At 51.0% G+C, this 17,697-nt stretch overlaps 1 protein-coding gene and 1 long non-coding RNA gene across 2 annotated transcripts; one reads left to right on the forward strand and one right to left on the reverse strand.

Annotated features, from left to right (window-relative positions):
- Window positions 1–35: 35 nt before the first annotated feature.
- On the forward strand, window positions 36–2,289 carry TMEM185B (transmembrane protein 185B). The gene has a single exon (XM_030325971.1). It carries the CDS (start codon window positions 495–497, stop codon window positions 1,545–1,547), a length of 1,053 nt encoding a protein of 350 aa, XP_030181831.1. The 5' UTR covers window positions 36–494; the 3' UTR covers window positions 1,548–2,289.
- A 931-nt stretch (window positions 2,290–3,220) lies between these two features.
- LOC115521033 lies at window positions 3,221–14,494 on the reverse strand. The gene is made up of 2 exons (XR_003970935.1): window positions 13,981–14,494; window positions 3,221–4,240 (listed from the first exon to the last, which is right to left on the reverse strand). It is a non-coding gene; the product is annotated as an uncharacterized LOC115521033 (long non-coding RNA).
- Window positions 14,495–17,697: the final 3,203 nt, after the last annotated feature.

Here is a 17,697-nt window from a genome sequence, read left to right on the forward strand (position 1 = left end):
CCTGCCCCCGAGCGGGCCGGGAGGATGTGAGCTCACTCCCGCCTCCCCCCTGCGCCGCCAGGAAGCGTCCGCCCGAAGTCTGACAACGGGCTGGCCGAGGAGTCACCGGCGCGTCAGGTTCCGTCTCTCCTGGCGCCATACGCGGTAGCTTTTTTCCGGATGGGTACGGAGTAAAGGCGGGCGACGGGGCGGAGGCAGCGCCCCACTCCTAGACGCCGCGCCGCCCGCGGCCGAGGGTCGCCGATAGAGCGTGGGCGCGCAGGCGCACGCTCGGCCCCGTCGCGCTTCCGGCCGGGCCACGTGACCGCGCGTGCACGTGTTCCGGCCACTCGGCGCTGGGGTCCGAACCTCCTCCCGGTGCGTCTCCCGGCGGCTGCCAGCCTAGAGCCGCCACAGGCCCGGAGGGGAGGCGGCGGGCCCGGGAAGCGGCGGAGACGCGGCGCCCGCCCAGCCGGGCTGAGCAGCAGGCCCGGTGGGCTGGCGGCGGCTTCGCCATGAACCCTAGGGGCCTGTTCCAGGACTTCAACCCGAGTAAGTTCCTCATCTACGCCTGCCTGCTGCTCTTCTCCGTGCTGCTGCCCCTCCGCCTGGACGGCGTCATCCAGTGGAGCTACTGGGCGGTCTTCGCCCCCATATGGCTGTGGAAGCTCCTGGTCATCGCCGGCGCCTCAGTGGGCGCAGGCGTTTGGGCCCGCAACCCTCGATACCGCACGGAGGGGGAGGCCTGCGTGGAGTTCAAAGCCATGTTGATCGCCGTGGCTATCCACCTGCTGCTGCTCATGTTCGAAGTCCTGGTCTGCGACAGGGTGGAGAGGGGGACCCACTTCTGGCTGCTGGTCTTCATGCCACTTTTTTTCGTATCCCCAGTGTCCGTGGCCGCCTGCGTCTGGGGCTTCCGACACGATAGGTCCCTAGAGCTGGAGATCTTGTGCTCTGTCAACATCCTGCAGTTCATCTTCATCGCCCTAAGGCTGGACAGGATTATCCACTGGCCGTGGCTGGTGGTGTTCGTGCCCCTGTGGATTCTCATGTCGTTCCTCTGCCTAGTCGTCCTCTATTACATCGTCTGGTCCCTCCTGTTCCTTCGATCCTTGGATGTCGTTGCGGAACAGCGAAGGACACATGTGACCATGGCCATCAGCTGGATAACGATTGTCGTGCCCCTGCTCACTTTTGAGGTTCTGCTCGTTCACAGATTGGACGGCCACAATACATTCTCTTACATCTCCATATTTGTCCCCCTTTGGCTTTCATTAATAACTTTAATGGCCACGACGTTTAGGCGGAAGGGAGGCAACCATTGGTGGTTTGGGATTCGCAGAGATTTCTGTCAGTTTCTGCTTGAAATTTTCCCATTTCTAAGAGAATATGGGAACATTTCCTATGATCTACATCATGAAGATAGTGAAGAAGCTGAAGAAACATCAGTCCCAGATGCTCCTAAAATTGCTCCGATGTTTGGAAAGAAGGCCAGGGTAGTTATAACCCAGAGTCCTGGAAAGTATATTCCCCCACCTCCCAAGTTAAATATTGACATGCCAGATTAAACTCCTCTTCCAGAGAGCACCCATATGTGGAACAGAAATCATAAACACATACACAATCCACCTTATTTTTGCCTCTTTGTTCATCCATCCCAATCTTGGAACTGAAAATAGGCTCCAAACACCATATCATCTCATGCCTTGAGATTAATGCCTGTCAGTTACTCATCAGTGTGCACCATAGATAGAGGAGGTGATTTTAATATACGGCTGTGTGTGTGTGTGTGTGTATGTGTGTGTGTGTGTGTGTGTGTGGTGTGCACATGTGCAAGAGAATTTGCTTTCCAGGCTGATGCTTTAAAAGCTAGCTTGGAAGCAGGCAGTTGAATAGTAGGTCTTCAAGTGAAATAACTATACAGCTGGGTTGTTTTTTTGTTTGTTTTGGGGTTTTTTTTTATGGTACTATGCCTATCAGATGTATTGTTTGAAAGTATTTTTATACACTGCTAGTCTAAAGTTGTATTTCAGATTGTACCTGTTGTGACATAATCAATAGCAAATGTAAAGAATTCTTTTTCCTGCCACTTGTTTATAAGCCTTCAAGTTGTTATTTTTAGTGTTCCTACTGTTAAAATAGTTTTCCTTTGGGTTTTGCTGATGCTGGTCTTCAACATCATAAAAGGTGAATTTTTCTAATGCAGTGAATTCACGCATATATGAAATTTATATGAATGTTTTAGCAACGTGATATGTTGAATTCTAGTTCTGTGTATTACGACGTATTAAAGTATTTTTTTTAAGTTTATATGTGAAGATATACGTCTATTGCAGATGTGCTTAAAGATTGCTTAAAATGTTAATATGTACCCAGTGTAGGAGCTCCTCAAAGTACTAGGCATGGGATTAAAATCCCATAGGTCTTAATTTTCAGGTATTAGATGACTCAGTCTATAGAGTTTTAAGGTCTCTCTTAGTAGAGGGAGGAGCCACCGTCTTTGGGAACAGGTGTTCCAGTGTGATACTAGGCCATGAAGTAAACCTGAAATTTTCCCAAATGGGTAGTAACATCTCTTTAGGAACAACCAAACTAAGCAACAAGTGATTTGTTCATTGCCAGGAGTCCTAGAATATTATTTGGCTATGATAAAAAGTGTTACTTATCATCAGGATGCTGGAGAGAGTAGCCTTAAACAAAAGACAGCCAAAACCTTCAGGTATTACTTTAAGGTCCAAACTTAACTGATCTGTCAGCAACAGAAAAAGAAGAGTTGAGGTTATTTTTAAAATAAGTGCAGTGTTTCTTGAGGTACTACTAGCGGTAGACCAGGGAACCAGGCAAAAACCAGATTCTGGGAGAATAATGTTCTTATGGCTGAGAACAAATGAATACTTTGAAAAGGAGGTTGAAATAAAAAGGCGTCGTGATATTATTACTGGAGAAAAGAAAGGAGGGAATCCATTTTTGTCATTAGCAACTTAGTAAAAATGATCTAAATTGCTAGCGATGTGAATTAAGTAAACAACGTGATATGCGTAGCGAGGGGGCATGCCAGCAACAAAAGCCAGTCCTGGGAGCCTGCGTGCCTGAAAGCCTCAGGGCGCCCCAGTCACCCAGGACCGTGCCAAGCTCGCTGGCACGCTCACACACACACAGACACCTTCTCCATTTCCACCAGCCCGCGGGATGTGGGAAGCAGCCCCGAGCAGCAGTAGATGTAACATTTCATAAAGATTCATTTGTTTTTTTCAAACATTTATTGAGGACCTACCCTGAGCCAGACATGATTCAGATGTGCTTCCTCCCCACGTGCACAAAGTACACAAAAGTGACAGTGACAAGATAGCACGCGCTGTGGGGGATAACAAGCAAATAGCAAGAGCTGGGTGTGCAAAATGCTGCCCCGAACTTTGGGCCCATCTTTGTATTCAGGAGCACAGAGCCCCTGACCACCCTTCCCAGCCTCAAATGATATCTCAAAGACATGAACTTGCACTTCAGGAAGACTCAGGAGTGGAGGAGCAGGCTGCTGGAGGAATCGAGGGGCGGGTTTGGGGGCCGCAGTGGGATGGCCAGCCCCTCCTGTCTACGGGCATCAGGCTAGGGGTTGTTGGCAATTGGTACAATCCCTCCGACCTTCCCCACACTCACCCAACCCCCGCTCCCTCCTGGAGTTGGAGAGCCAGGGTCTGAAGGTGATAAGCTTTCGCCCTGTCCTCTGTCCGGTACCTGTTCCGGCCTCAAACCATTAGATAAAGACAGTGGGAGTGACTGTAACAGTCAATATGCTCTCTCAGCTGTGCCTGGGGACTTACTACCTCGTAATGCGGACTCTCCACAATACTTAGCGTGTGTCAAACTCTGGAACGAGTTCCTCCTGTAAGGTGATGGGTTAGCTTTTGCTCGGAAATCTCAGCGGCTTGCAGACTCGCGCTCTCCGGTCTACAAGTCAGCTGTGGCGGTTCCACGCTGGGCCCTGGGTCTGATCCAGGTCTGTTCCACAATGCGTCCCTTATTCTGCTCTGGGTCCCAGGTGAAGGAGGAGCGCTCCCTGGGGCATGTTCTTCTTTCTCATGGCAGAAGCACAAGAGGCCAAGCCAACCCCTGCAAGCACAACCCAGCCCCTGCCCACACGTGTGTGTCGGGCATACTCGTTCCGTTGGTCAGAGCACAAAGCCGAGCTCGGGGTGGGGGTTGGCCGGTACACGCCCAGGGAACGATGACAGTCTGCACAGATGTCGCAAGAGAGTTTCAAAGACTGGAAAGGAATCACAAAATTTGTAGTAGATCATTTTCCTCCTCTGTTTTACAAACAGCCTGTCATTTTAAAAAGTTAATCGTTTGTAATAAAAAATTGGGGAATGTGGGGGGGGGAGATGGGATTTGAGGCGAGATGGGGACTCTGCGGTTGGACCCCTCCTAAGCTATGGCAGGTCCCTGGAGACTCCACCCAGGACAGTTTGATGACCGTGCTGTACCCCGTTGGCCTCCCCCGGGGGGTTCTGCAGGATCCCTTGGAAAGGTCAAAACAGGGCACAGGGAACCCAGGCAGGTGGGAGGTGCTGGAAACCCAGGAAGAAACAGAGTCTAGATGGACCATGGCAGCACACTAGAGGGAAGAGGCAGACCCCCGCGGCCAGCTCTCTCCAGGCTTCTGGGTGGTCCGCAGTGACAGGACTGAGCTGGGAAGGACAGCGGTCAGGAGAATACGGGTACTTCGGGCTGACAGGAGGCCTGGGGTCCAGTCAGCAAGTGCACAGGGGTCAAGGAGAGTGCTGCCCCAGACCCAGGCCGGGACATGCCACAGGGACCATTTGGGGAGGATGCTGCAGCTGGTGCCCCAGCGTCGGCCACATGACACTGCCACCAAAATAGTACGTGCCACCCCACTGCCACAGTAATTCTCCGCTGTCTCTGTCGCGCGCTCAAGATTCAAGTGCCAGGAGGGAGAGGATCAGGTAAACCCTCAGGCACACCTTCACCCTCTTCACAGATTATCTGGCTCCTTGAGGCCGGTCTCTGCAGAACCCACCCAGTAAAGGATTTTGCCCAAAAAGGAAGGGTCCTCTGATGCTGGGTCACCAAAGATGATGACAAAAGTCCACTCCACCAATCCCTTGGCTGACATCCACCCTCTTCCCATGCTGCCATCCGGCTGCCACAACTGTGCCTGCTGCCACGCGGTGCCCTCCCCACCCCCCCACCAAGGGAGCATGGAGCTTTCCGAAGCTGCTTACCAACTACCCTGGGAGGTGTCGCTCCGCCCTCTGGTTTGTGCTGCCATCTATTCCAGAAGGTGTGGATTAAAGTTCACTACCACAGCATGGTCCTCCCTTTCCCAATTGCACCTTCCAGGGCGGGGAAGCCAACTCTCCTATCTTGGACCGAGAGGACAGACTGCGACAGACTGAATTCAGAAACAGACGTGGGAATGCAGTCTGTTAAGCCAGACATTAAACGTCTGCAGAATGCAAAATCAATTATTGCGCTCCTACTCATCAAAAAAAAAAAAAAAGTTTTTGTTTTGGAAAATATGGTTATTTTTCATCAAAAAAAGTTAGCGTGGTGAATTTATTGCTTTTAAATGAATTGATATTTTTTTTAAAGCTCTTGGCTTTAATTTCTTTCCTGGTGAATGTTGACAGGACCCAAACAAAAAGCTCTTTGGGGTCCTCAACAGCTTTTAAGAGTTAAAGGGGTTCTGTGGCCACAAACTTTGAGAACAGCTGCCCTGTATTATAGTGGGGGAAAGAGAGGAAAGAACATTAAAATGAGTGAGTATAGCAAAATCGGTATGACGCAGCAGGGTTGCAAAAGAACAGATGCTGTGCTTTCCGTGACAGATCACGGGACGGCTTGTCCCCTCTGTGACTCCACACTCCCTTTGTCCTCTGCAGGCCCTTGGGTTAGTTGGGTTACTTAACCCGGTGGGGTCACTCACACCGTGGGTCCTGAGCCCACTGTTGGTCCCTGCTGCTGGCTTTCATTTCCCTAGAACTAAGAGGAGCCTAGGGGACCTCCCCGAGTCTGGCCACAAGCCTCTCTCCATTTTGTGGCAGCGACGCTATTTCCCCTTGATAGTCCTTCCAAAGGGCAGTTGTGTTGGCTGGGGTGGTTGGTCCTGACCTCCAGGAGGAAACGGGGATAGACAGCCACTCCCCAGAGCGCACAGGCCACCTTCTCTCTGCGTTTGTAGGATGTCCTGTTTGTTAAATAGCTTGCGGAAGGGCGGGGCAGGGGAAGTGGTTCTGAAGCCTTTCTCCACCACAGCAGCTCAGCTCTCTGCTCCCCACAGCCCCTACCTCTCCCCTCCCGTGTGTGTCCTCTCACCCTGCACCAGGCCTCCGCCAAGGCCGACCTGGGCCTCAAGCTCTCTCCTGGGACGTGAGCAACACTCCTGTGCAGAATCTTGGGCCATGTGTCCATCACATCTCTTGTCCTGCCAAAGCCCTGCTGGCTCCCCCACCCTGTCTGTCATAGGGGCCTGCCCTCCTGGACAGGTGCCTCACCCGACCCACCCACGAGTGGCACCAGTCCTCCTTCCTCTTCACCACGCTGTGACCCTCCCCTCTGGCCTCCCTGGGGCCTGAGCCACTCTCTGGAGCTGAAACGTGACATGTGGCAAAAGTTCCATCCCTCGAGGCCACCCTGGCATTTTGACCTTGCCCTTCCAGGTTTTAACCAGGGGCAGTGAGTGGGGTGGGAAGTTCAAAGACTTGCCCACCAGCCTAGACCTTTCTGGGAAGCCAGCCCCCCACCACCCCACCTGCTGGGTAACCAGCTGCCAATGAGAACAAAGTCTGGGCCTTCCCACACTTGGTGGCAGTTGCCCCGGGCCAGTGCTGATGTCCAGCCAGGGCTGCCCCTGACCCGCCCCTCAGGCTGCCCTGCCACACCCCAGATACACCAACCTCCCACTGTGAAGCATGTTTAATGACAGGACTCCCTGGCTGGCACAGAGAGGGCCTTGCTGTCCTTGCTGTCCTGGTCATTTGAACATTACTTAAGGCCCCTTTCTCTGCTCAAGCCCTGGCTTGCCTTCTCTCTGTTCCACCTCCACTTAGCCTCCCACTCTGTCCTTGGTCCCTGACCACATTCTTGTCCCTCTGCATGGGACACCTGAGCCTGGTCTCCTGGTTGACCTTGAGGACTGGGCCAGACTCTGCCCTAACCCGGGGGTGCTCGCGGTGACTCACAGGAGCTCTAACAATATCAAGCATATTCCCAAGAGCTGGGAGATCAGGGCTGTGGTCACCTTGGCCCAGGCCCAGGCCTCAGGAGTCCAGACAGGGCCAGGCGTCCAGTCTGGGATTGTCTCTGTTGGCCACCATCCTCCCAAAAGACTTTGGGCAGAAGTCACGAATGGGGACAAGGGGCCTTGCCTGGGATGTCCCCGAGGCCCTGTCTACCCATACACCCCACTTGGGACCCCTTAGCAGGTAAAAAGGGGTCATTTCAGAGCAGGCCATGTGGGCCATCCAGTGTTCCACTGGTGGCCTGGGCCAGTCCCCGGGGTCCATGGGAGGGAGAGGCCTAGAAAGGAAGAAGGTTCAGGCCCTGCCCTGAAGAGAACAGCATGCTCCCACACCACAATGTTAAGCAACAGTTGGCCATGGCCAACAACACAGTCTTAGCTCAGGCTGCCATAACAAAACATCATGAACTGGATGGCCTAACACAGATTTATTTCTCATGGTTCTGGAGGCTGAAGTTCAAGCCCAGGGTGCCAGGGTGGTCAGACTCTGGTGAGGACCCTCTTCCCAGCATGCAGATGGCTACCTTCTTGCTGTGTCCTCACATGGCAGAGAGAGAGGAAGCAAGTCTCTTGTGTCTCTCTCTCTTTTTTTTAATATTTATTTTGAAAGAGAGAGAGAGAGAGTGTGTGTGTGTGTTTGTATGTGTGTGTAAGCAGGGGAGGGGCAGAGAGACAGGAAGAGAGAGAATCCCATGCTGTCAGCACAGAGCCTGATGTGGAATTCAATCTCACGAACTGTGAGATCAGGACCTGAGCCGAGATCAAGAGAGTAGGACACTTAACTGACCGAGCCCCCCAGATGCCTCTCATGTCTCTTCTTACAAGGCACTAATCCTATCATGGGGCCCCATCCTCATGACCTCATCAGAGCCTAATTGCCCCATCCCCAGATATTGTCACATCGGGAGGTGGAGCTTCGATGTATAAATTGGGGGGGGGGGGAGGGCACAATTCAGTCCATAGCACACACTAAGCACAAAAGGCTCAAAGGCAGGGGACCAATACTAACGTTCACTCAGCTCACATTTCCTGAGCACCTACTGTGTACCAAGTGCAGTGGGCTCACCCCAAATGAGGCATGGCCACTGCCCTTGAGAAATTCCCAGTCACCCCCAGGGCACCCAGGCCTGAGAGTGTCCAGTGACAGAGATACTGTGATAGAGTGACACCAGTACTGGAGGGTGTGGCGAGGGGTGGCAGGGAACCCAGTAGGGCTTCAGCGCAGGTGGGGGGTAGGGGGCACAGCAGCCCCGGGGGCGGGGGTTGGGGCAGTGCTGGAGTATGAGTGGGGCCCTCCTGGGGCAGACGCGGAGGCCTCATAGCATGGGCTGGCCCGGGACCACGGAGAGAAGGAGGAAAGGTCAGTCTGGGTGCCCTGGTGGTAATCAATAGTGACTTAAACAATAAGCAACATCACAAGAAATCCAGAGGCAGAATGAGCAGTGAACCGGGTGCCCCGCTCAACAATTCATCAAGGAAGGCCAGCCTTCCGTCTTGCTTCCGTGCCACTCTCATCCTCAACTCTTGGTGATCTCTGCCCCCACGGTCACCGGTCACAGCTTCAGGTGTCACATCCATCCGAAGTGATGGCCACCCGAGAGGAGCAGCAGTTCCCCTGTATGTGTCTTTGCATCGGGGAGGAAGGCTTTCCTTCCCAGAATCCCAAGGCCCTTCCTTCATTCCACTGGGTGGGATCTGGACACAAACGGAAGCTCTGGAGAGGATGGACGCAGCCCCCACTAGGGTATAGACCTGCCCCAGTTCCCGTCCCAACAAGGGGTGGAGGATTGCCTTCCTGAGCCACGGAGGTGACCCTGGGGACAGCAGAGTACCCTGTGGGGGGACGGTGGGCAGAGGGGCACTCGGGACCGTGTGTCCATGCTCCTTTGGGAGGGATCCAGGGGGTTCAGGAGGGAGTAAGGAGAGGGAGAGAAGCAGGTGTCAGGTCATGACTGATCTTGAGAGCTGAACGGTGAATTTTAGTAAATTTTAGTACCCAGAAAGCCATGGAAACTGCCAAGGGATTTAAGCAGATTTTGAGCAGTCTCTTAAAAAGATATTTTACAAAGAATTTTCAGGGTCCAAGAAAATGCAATATTATACTGAGTTGGGGAGGGCAGGGATGGAAATGTAAGATAAAAACAATGTCAAACTATTCATAGGAAAGGGGCACCTGGGTGGCTTAGTCGGTTAGCCACCATGACTAGTCAATCATGACTTCAGCTCATGATCTGGAGGTTTGTGGGTTCGAGCCCCGCGTTGGGCTCTGTGCTGACAGCCTGGAGCCTGCTTCGGATTCTGTGTCCCCCCCCCCCCGTCCCTCCCCTGCTTGTGTTGTCTCTCTCAAAAATAAAATAAAACATTAAAAACTTTAATTCACAGAAAAAAGACTGAAAGGAAATAAACCCATGTGGTACAGGTGCTTTGTCCTTTCTACTTTTCCATATTCAATCATTTTTTTTATGATGGACGTGTTTCACTGTCATCTTTCAGAAAGGGGAGCAAGTTTGAATTTTGACAAAGTGCACTTGTTCCGGGGACCATGAGTAAAGGGGGAAGGGAAAGGCATGAGAGGCATCTTTGAGAAAGATGTGCTGAGAGGGTGGGGTGTAGGGCATGCTGAGTTTGAGATGCGACCCAAGTGGTGAGGTGGAGCGGACAATTCAGAAACACTTCGTGGTGTGGGAAGCAAAGGGATCTTCTGACAGGGACCACCTCGTGACGGGGGGAGCCCCTGCCCAGACCCCAGAGCCTCTGGGTCCCTGTCTCTGGCTTCCCCTTCGGCTCCCAGCCGGGCCTTCTTTCCTCTGGCAGGAGGACCACTGAGTCATCCACACTGTACCTGAGACAGACAGCCTCCTGACCTCTCTGAGCCTTTGGGGTCAACTCTGTAAGGTCACCAAGGTGGTCACCACTGTGAGCGCTGATGGCCTGAGACACAGGGAGCCAGCCCAACTCTGGTGTCCCCCAAGTGGGGCTGGAAAGCCCGGCAAGCTTCCCACCAAGCACCCCACTGGCCCTGACATGCCCCCCACCCCCAGCTCACTGGCCACAGCACCCCTGCACTGTTCACAGGAATCCCACATGGTGGGCTGTGGCCTAGGCCATGAACCTTATGGGTTTCCCCACACTCTTTCCCCAGACTGGAGTGTCAGCTGGGCCGTGCCTCTGTTCATGTCTATCCCCCACTACTGTGCCTGGACCCCAGTAGGTGATCAACAAATAATTCTTGAGAGAGAGAAGGAAAGTCCAGGTGCAGGCCCCCATCTTGCCGCCTCATGTGACTCACCAACAGACACACCCCAAACCTGGCTGTCAGGCCAAGGGATCGAGGCACAAGCCAAAGGTAGCTCGCTCTGGATGTAAGTGTATTAGTTTCTTGTGGAAGCCATAACAAGGTATCCCAAACTGGGTGACCTGAAACATTTATCCTCTAACGGTTCTGGAGGCTAGAAATCCAAAAGCAAGGTGTCCGTATGGCCATGCTCCCTCTGAAGGTTATAGGGAAGAATCTATCCTCGGCACTCTCCTTACTTCTGGTGGCTTCAGGCAATCCTTGGCCTTCTTTGGCCTATAGGCACGGCACCCCAGTCTCTGCCTCCATCATCGCATGGCCTTCTTTCTTGTGTGTCTGCATCTCTCTGTCTGAATCTCCCTCCACTTTCCTTTATAAGGACCCCAGTCACTGGATTAGGGCCCACCCTAAATCCAGTAGGACCTCACCCTAACTTATATCTGCAAAGACCCCATTTCCAAATAAGGTTACAATCCCAGGTATAGGGCGTTAGGACTTGAAGAGCTCTTTTGGGGGGGACACAATTCGACCCCAATAAGAAGGGTCACAGTAGGTGGCCTCGTCTCTTTGCAGGATGAGTGAGCCTAAATGGTTAGCAGCTGGATTTCTGCCATGTGGGGGAGACTTTCTCAACTAGAGGAGCCTCCCTCCATACCTGTCTGGTCTGGGGAGCCTCTTCCCACTCAGGATCTCTCCCCCTGGCATTGGGATCGGGGTGAGGTGAGACAGACAGGGATGGCCTGCTTGCCCTACAGTGACCAGGGCCCTTCCGCTACTCAGACTCCCTGGATGGCATCTGCTCACAGAGCACTGAGAGGAATCCACGGCCAGCCTCAAACACCACTGGTCCCCTTCTCTGAGACTTCACATTTTACCTGAGGGCCCCTGCAGGTGGGACACCTTCACCTGAGGAACACTTCTGTGCGGGGGGCTTTTGGGGCCCCACGCTGCCACAGCAGAACTATTTTGGGTCAGGAAGTCTCTCCTCAAATCCTCCCCGGGTTAAGTTCTGGTCTAATGATCAAGCTAGTGAAGGGGAGAGGCAGGGCTCTGTGTGACCCAGGAAGGTGGTCGGTGGTAGGTTCGGGCTTGTCTGCTGGAGCTCAGGGCCTGGGCGGTGCCCACACCACCCCACCATCCAGTTGGCCAGGCAGGTGGGGGAGGCGGCCTCAGAGCTCTTCCTCTATGGTATTACCACTTATGATAATGCTAATTCTGCTAGTGCTGAAGTTTCCAAAATCCAGCCACTCCTTCGAGGCTCAGGCCCAACATGCAGACCTCACCCCAGTACACTCTGCTTTGGGTCCCCCTGAAAAGGCGCAGCTGCTGGTAAAATTCTCTCTGCCTTTAAGTCTTAGCTTCACCCCTCCTCCTCCAGACAGCTTTCCTTGACACCCCTCCCCCTTACTCTGCTGCATTAACGGGATCCCCAGCAGTTTCTACACGTGACTCCTTTCAGAGTGGGGACCTCCTCCAGGGCTGAACCTTCATCCCTGGATCTCTGAGGGTCCCGCACGTTGTCAGTTGGAGAATAAACCGGACCTTGAGGGCATTATGCTAAGTGAAGTAAGTCAAACGGAGAAAAATACCGTGTGATCTCGCTTGTATGTGGTATCGAAAAAAAACAAAAAACAAAAAAACAAAAACCCAAACTCATAGATGCAGAGAACAGGTAGTTGCCAGAGGTGGGGGTGGGGTGCGGTTGTGTGAAATCGATGAAGGGGATCAAAATGTACAAACTTCCAGTTATAAAATAAATAAGAGATGATCATGGGGACAAAATGTAAAAAAAAAAAAAAAAATCAAACCCCCAAAGCAAAAGAATAAGTGGGCGAGTGAACGAGCACATCCTTGCCAGCTCCTGGAAGGTCTGAAGGGGTAAGAAGTGAGAAGGCAGAGAAGAGAGAGGAGAGAAGGGAGGCAGAGGGCCGGGGAGCACAGGTGGTGAGAAGCACCCCAAGCCGCTGAGCAGATAGGTGGCCTCAGCAGCCGGGCACGGCCGCCACTGGGAGTGGCAACAGGAGGGCGAAGGTTCGGGGGCCGAGGCCCCGGGAGGAGGTGAGCAAAGGTCAGCCTGGAGCCACCGACACAATGTGCCAGGCACCAGCCGCGGACCTCACCATGCCTTTAACCCTGAGGTCGGAGGGCAGCCAGGAGCTGCAGCAGGTGGGGTCCCGGCGCCCCAGGGCCCCCGGCTTCCACCGCTTCCACTCCCAAGGGGCCCACCGGGGACCAGAAGCTCCATTCCAGGCCCCAGCGGGCGAACAGGCCCCCGGCCCTGTCAGTGTGTCCTGCACCGAGCAGCCCCTGCCGCAGGGACACAGAGCCTTTCAGGCAGAGGGAGGTGCAGGCGGGGCTGAGGCCTGGATGGGCCTCTGACTACAGCCTACCTCTGCTGGAGCCCATGAGCCAGTCTGATGGTGGCAGTCCCCACCTCCTGAATACCTGTCCTGCTGTGGGCCATGGTGAGACCTCCCGGACAATCCAGGCCCAGGGTGGTCCCAGGCCCCTCAGCTGGGGACCGTGGCCGCCCTCCACCCCACAGCTCCTCTCCACCCTCCTCCTTCCCAGGACGGACACAAGGGCTCATGCAGCCGGCCCAGCTTCACCTCTTGGGTCCTCTCATCCCCGCAGCACGGAGACGCCAGGATCAGCAGAATACCCCCATGTGCCCGGGCTCAGTGCAGGAGTGCGGGGACCTGGACCGGCCCAGCAGCCCTCCCCCACCACCAAGCCACCTCAAGGGGCCCCACTGCACTTCTTCTGGCTCAGAGTCCATCCTACTGTGGGTTTTTCGTGTTTTTTTTCAGCTTATTTATTTTTTAGAGAGAGCTGCACGTGCACATGCATGTAAGTGGGGGAGGGGCAGAGAGAGAGAGGGAGAGAGAGGATCCCAAGCAGGCTCCACGCTGTCAACACGGAGCCCAGCATGGAGACACCGAGCTCCATCCCACAAACTATGAGATCATGACCTGAGCTGAAATCAAGAGTCAGACGCTTAACCCACTGAGCCACCCAGTAGCCCCATTGAGCCGTGTCCTTATGTGCCAGCTGGGCTCAAGTCAAAGGCCTGGGAAGAGTGTGGGAAAGTGATGGCCAGCACCTTGAAGGGGAAGGAGAGGCCAGCCTGCCCTGACAAACGAGCCCAGGCAGGAAGTACAACGGGTCAGCACAAGGCTCCTTTGGCCCCAGTGACTGGGGGCAGGTGGGGGCTGGGCTGACTTCCCATTACTGGCAATTTCTACGTGGGGATACAGCCTGGCGCCTACCCTCCCACACCAGCCTCGTCCCGGTGCCTGGGGCCCTGGTAATGACCAGGATGTGCCAGGCAGGAAGGTACGATATTGCATCAATCCCCACTGTGTCCTTCAGTTCTGAGATGGAAGCCCTCCTCCCTCCCTCCACCCACGTGCCCTGGAGCTCCCTTCGAAAGACTCCCCACACTTACCATTAGCACTTGTGGTCTGCAACTTCCCCCATGGCCCAGTGGGTCAGTGGCTCAGGGAGGGCAGGCGCTGCTGATTTGCAAAGACAGGATCTGCATGAAAATTCCTTTCTGAACTCAAGTGAGTTCAAGGACTTTGGTTTCTGCCAGAGCAGTTTCTGCCTGTCCCGCTCTAACTGTGATTTTTCTGACTGCAGTGCAGTTTTCTCAGTGTGGAGGTTTTTAATACAATCTTGAAGTAAGCCATTATTTTATCTTCTTCAGTTACTTTTGTGTGCATTCCTTTCCTTTTCTCCTTTTTCAACAATTTTCCAGTAAGTATTGAACCCAGCTGCATACACCCATTTCTCTAAAACTGCCTTTGGTTCACCTTCCAGGTCTCCAGAGTAACACCCAGTCCCAAACACCCACCTCCTCACCCTCCTGGGTCCTGAGTTTGCTCACACTTCCTCTCCATCCTGTGGCTCCTTCTGCTTCCCCAAAGGGGAAAACTGTCCTCCAAGCATCTTCTACTGTTCTCTACAGTTGTTCTCTGGTTTGATGGATTGTGCAAGCTGTTTTGGCTGCAGCTACTTGAAAGGTGATGTGTTTTCATCCATCTTCTTCATCTTTCTGGTGGGGCAAAGCCATTACCCCAACTTGTCTGAATATCTCAATCTCTCATCTTCCAGGTCTTTCGGAAAACTCCCTATTTCATTTTTATTGTTTTATTTTTTAAAGTTTATTTATTTATTTTGAGAGAGAGCATGCACAAGCAGAGGAGGGGCAGAGAGAGGATCCAGGCAGGCTCTGTGCTGTCAGCACAGAGCCCGACGACGTAGGGCTCGATATCATGAACCATGAGACCATGCCCTGAGCCAAAATCAAGAGTCAGACATTCAACTGACTGAGCCACCCAGGCACCCCAGAAAATTCCCTATTTTAAGCTCAAGAGCTCTTTATTGTCTTGGGTGTTTGTGTTTCCTTTTTCTAAAAAGAAGAAAGTTATTATCTCACATAATTTTGAATCCCAAGAGAGGACTGGCTGACTCCATAGCCCATTGGTTCAGTCACTTAATGACATCATCCAGGACCTATGTCTTTCCATCTGCTTCCATAGTGACTTCATCCTCAGTCCACTGAGCAAGATGGCCATGGCAGGTCCAGAGAAATGAGAGAGAGCATCTCATCCATTGACTCTCTGCTGAGAATGAGGAAACCTTTCCCAGAAGCTTTCCAGCACGTTTCTTTCCACATCATTGGCCTGAATTCTTTCTTTTTTTAATTGTGTCTATAAATATATAGAACAAAATTTGCCAGTTTTGCCATTTTTAAGTATACAATTCTGTGGCACTCATTGTACTCATAGGGTTGTGCAACCGTCCATTCTATCCATTTCCAAAACCTGTTCACTATCCCAAACACAAACTCTGTAGCCATCAAGCAATAACTCCCCATTCCCTTCTCTCCGCAACTCCCCAAAACCCTGATTCTACTTCCCGTCTCTGTGAATTTGCCAATTCTAGATATTTCAGATAAGTGGAATCATAGCACATTTATCCTTTTGTATCTGGCTTCTTTCATGTAGCATGTTTTCAAGCTTCCTCCATGTTGTAGCTTCTATAGGAATTTCACTCTTTTTATGGCTGAATAATAGTCCATCATATGGATAGATCATCTTTTGTTTATCCATCTACACTGATGGACATTTGGGTTGTGTCTAGCTTTAACCTATTGTGAATAAGGCTGCAACAAACAGCAACACATAGGGATCTCTCTTTTTTTTTTTTTTAATTTCTTTTTCTTTTTCTTTTTTTTTTTTTATTTTTGGGACAGAGAGAGACAGAGCATGAACGGGGGAGGGGCAGAGAGAGAGGGAGACACAGAATCGGAAACAGGCTCCAGGCTCCGAGCCATCAGCCCAGAGCCCGACGCGGGGCTCGAACTCACGGACCGCGAGATCGTGACCTGGCTGAAGTCGGACGCTTCACCGACTGCGCCACCCAGGCGCCCCCATAGGGATCTCTTCAAGTCCTTGTTTTCAATTTTTTTTGAGTATGTACCTAGAAGGGAAATTGCTGGATCATATGATAATTCTCTTTAGCTTTTTGAGGCATTGCCAAACTGTTTCCCACAGTGTCTGCACCATTTTACATTCCCACGAGCAATGTAAAAGGCTTCCAATTTCTCCACATCCTTGTCAACACTTATTTTTTTTTTATGATAGCTATCCCAGTAGATGGTATCTTTTTGTGGTTTTGATTGCTTCCCTAATGATAAGTATATTGAGCAACTCTTCATGTGCTTATTGGACATTTGTATATTTTCTTTGGAGAAACGTCTATTCAGGTCCTTTGCCCATCTTCTAATTGGTTTATGCATCTGGTTATTGTTGAATTTTAGCTCTTCATACATTCTGGATATTAATTCCCTATCAAGTATGTGATTTGCAAATATTTTCTCCCCGTCTCTGGATTGTCTTTTCACTCTGCTGATAATGTCCTTTGATGGACAAAAAATTTTTAATTTTGATGAAGCTGAACTTATCCATTTTCTTTTTGTTTCTCATGCTTTTGGAATTATATCTAAAACTCCATTGCAAAATCCAAGGTCATGAAAATATATACCTGAGTTTTCTTTTAGGAACTGTATGGTTTAGTTCTTGTATTTAGGTCATTGATCCACTTGAGTTCATTTTTGTGCACACTGTGAGGTAGAGATCCAGTGTCATTCTTTTCCAAGTGGAAACTCAGTTGTCCCAGCATCACTTAAGAGACCATGCCTTCCCTACTGAATGGTCTTGGCATCCTTATCAACTATCAGTTGGTCATAGACACATGGGTTTATTTCTGGACTCTTAGTTCTATTTGAATGGTATGTCTAGCCTTAGGCCAGTACCATACTATGATTACTGTGGCCTTGTAGGTAGTTTTTTTTTTTGTTTTTGTTTTTTGTTTTTTTTTTTTTTATTTAGAGAGAAAACTTGGTGGAGGGGCAGAGACAAAGAGGGAGGGAGAGAGAATTCCAAGCAGGCTCCACGCTCACAGCAGGCTTCGAATTCACATACTGTGAGATCATGACCTGAGCCAAAATCAAGAGTAGGACACTTAACCAACTGAGCCACCCACATGCCCTGTAGTAAGTTTTAAAGTCATTAAATGTGAATCCTGTGACTTTGTCCTTTTTCAAGACTGTTTTGGCTACTCAAGGTCCCTTGAAATTCCTTATGAATTTCATAGGCTTTTCCATTTCTGCAAAAAAAAAAAAAAAAAAAAAAAAAAAGCTGTTGGAATGTTGGGGATTGCATTGAATTTGTAGATCTTTTAGGGTGGTTTTGACATTTTAACAATATTGTCTCCCCACCCATGAACACATCTTTCCACTTAGTTAGGTCTTCTTTATCTTTCAACTGTTTTTGTTTGTTTGTTTGTTTGTTTGGCTTTTTTTTTTTTAGTTTTCAGTGTAGAAGTTTTTATTCTTGGTTAAACATATCTCTAGTTATTTTATTCTTTTAGGTGCTATTGTAAACAGAATTGTCTTGTTAATATCTTTTTTTTTTTTTATTGCTTTTGCAAGTGTATAGAACCACAGTGAATTTTTGTGTGTTGATCTTGTACCCTGCAACTTTGCTAAATTCACTTACTAGCTCTGGTAGTTTTCTTGTGGACACTTTGGGATTTTCTATATATGGGATTATGTCATCTGCATATATAGTTTTATTTCTTCTGATTCAACTTGGAT

Source organism: Lynx canadensis, chromosome C1 (assembly GCF_007474595.2).
Source record: "Lynx canadensis isolate LIC74 chromosome C1, mLynCan4.pri.v2, whole genome shotgun sequence".
NCBI classification, from domain to species: domain Eukaryota; kingdom Metazoa; phylum Chordata; class Mammalia; order Carnivora; family Felidae; genus Lynx; species Lynx canadensis.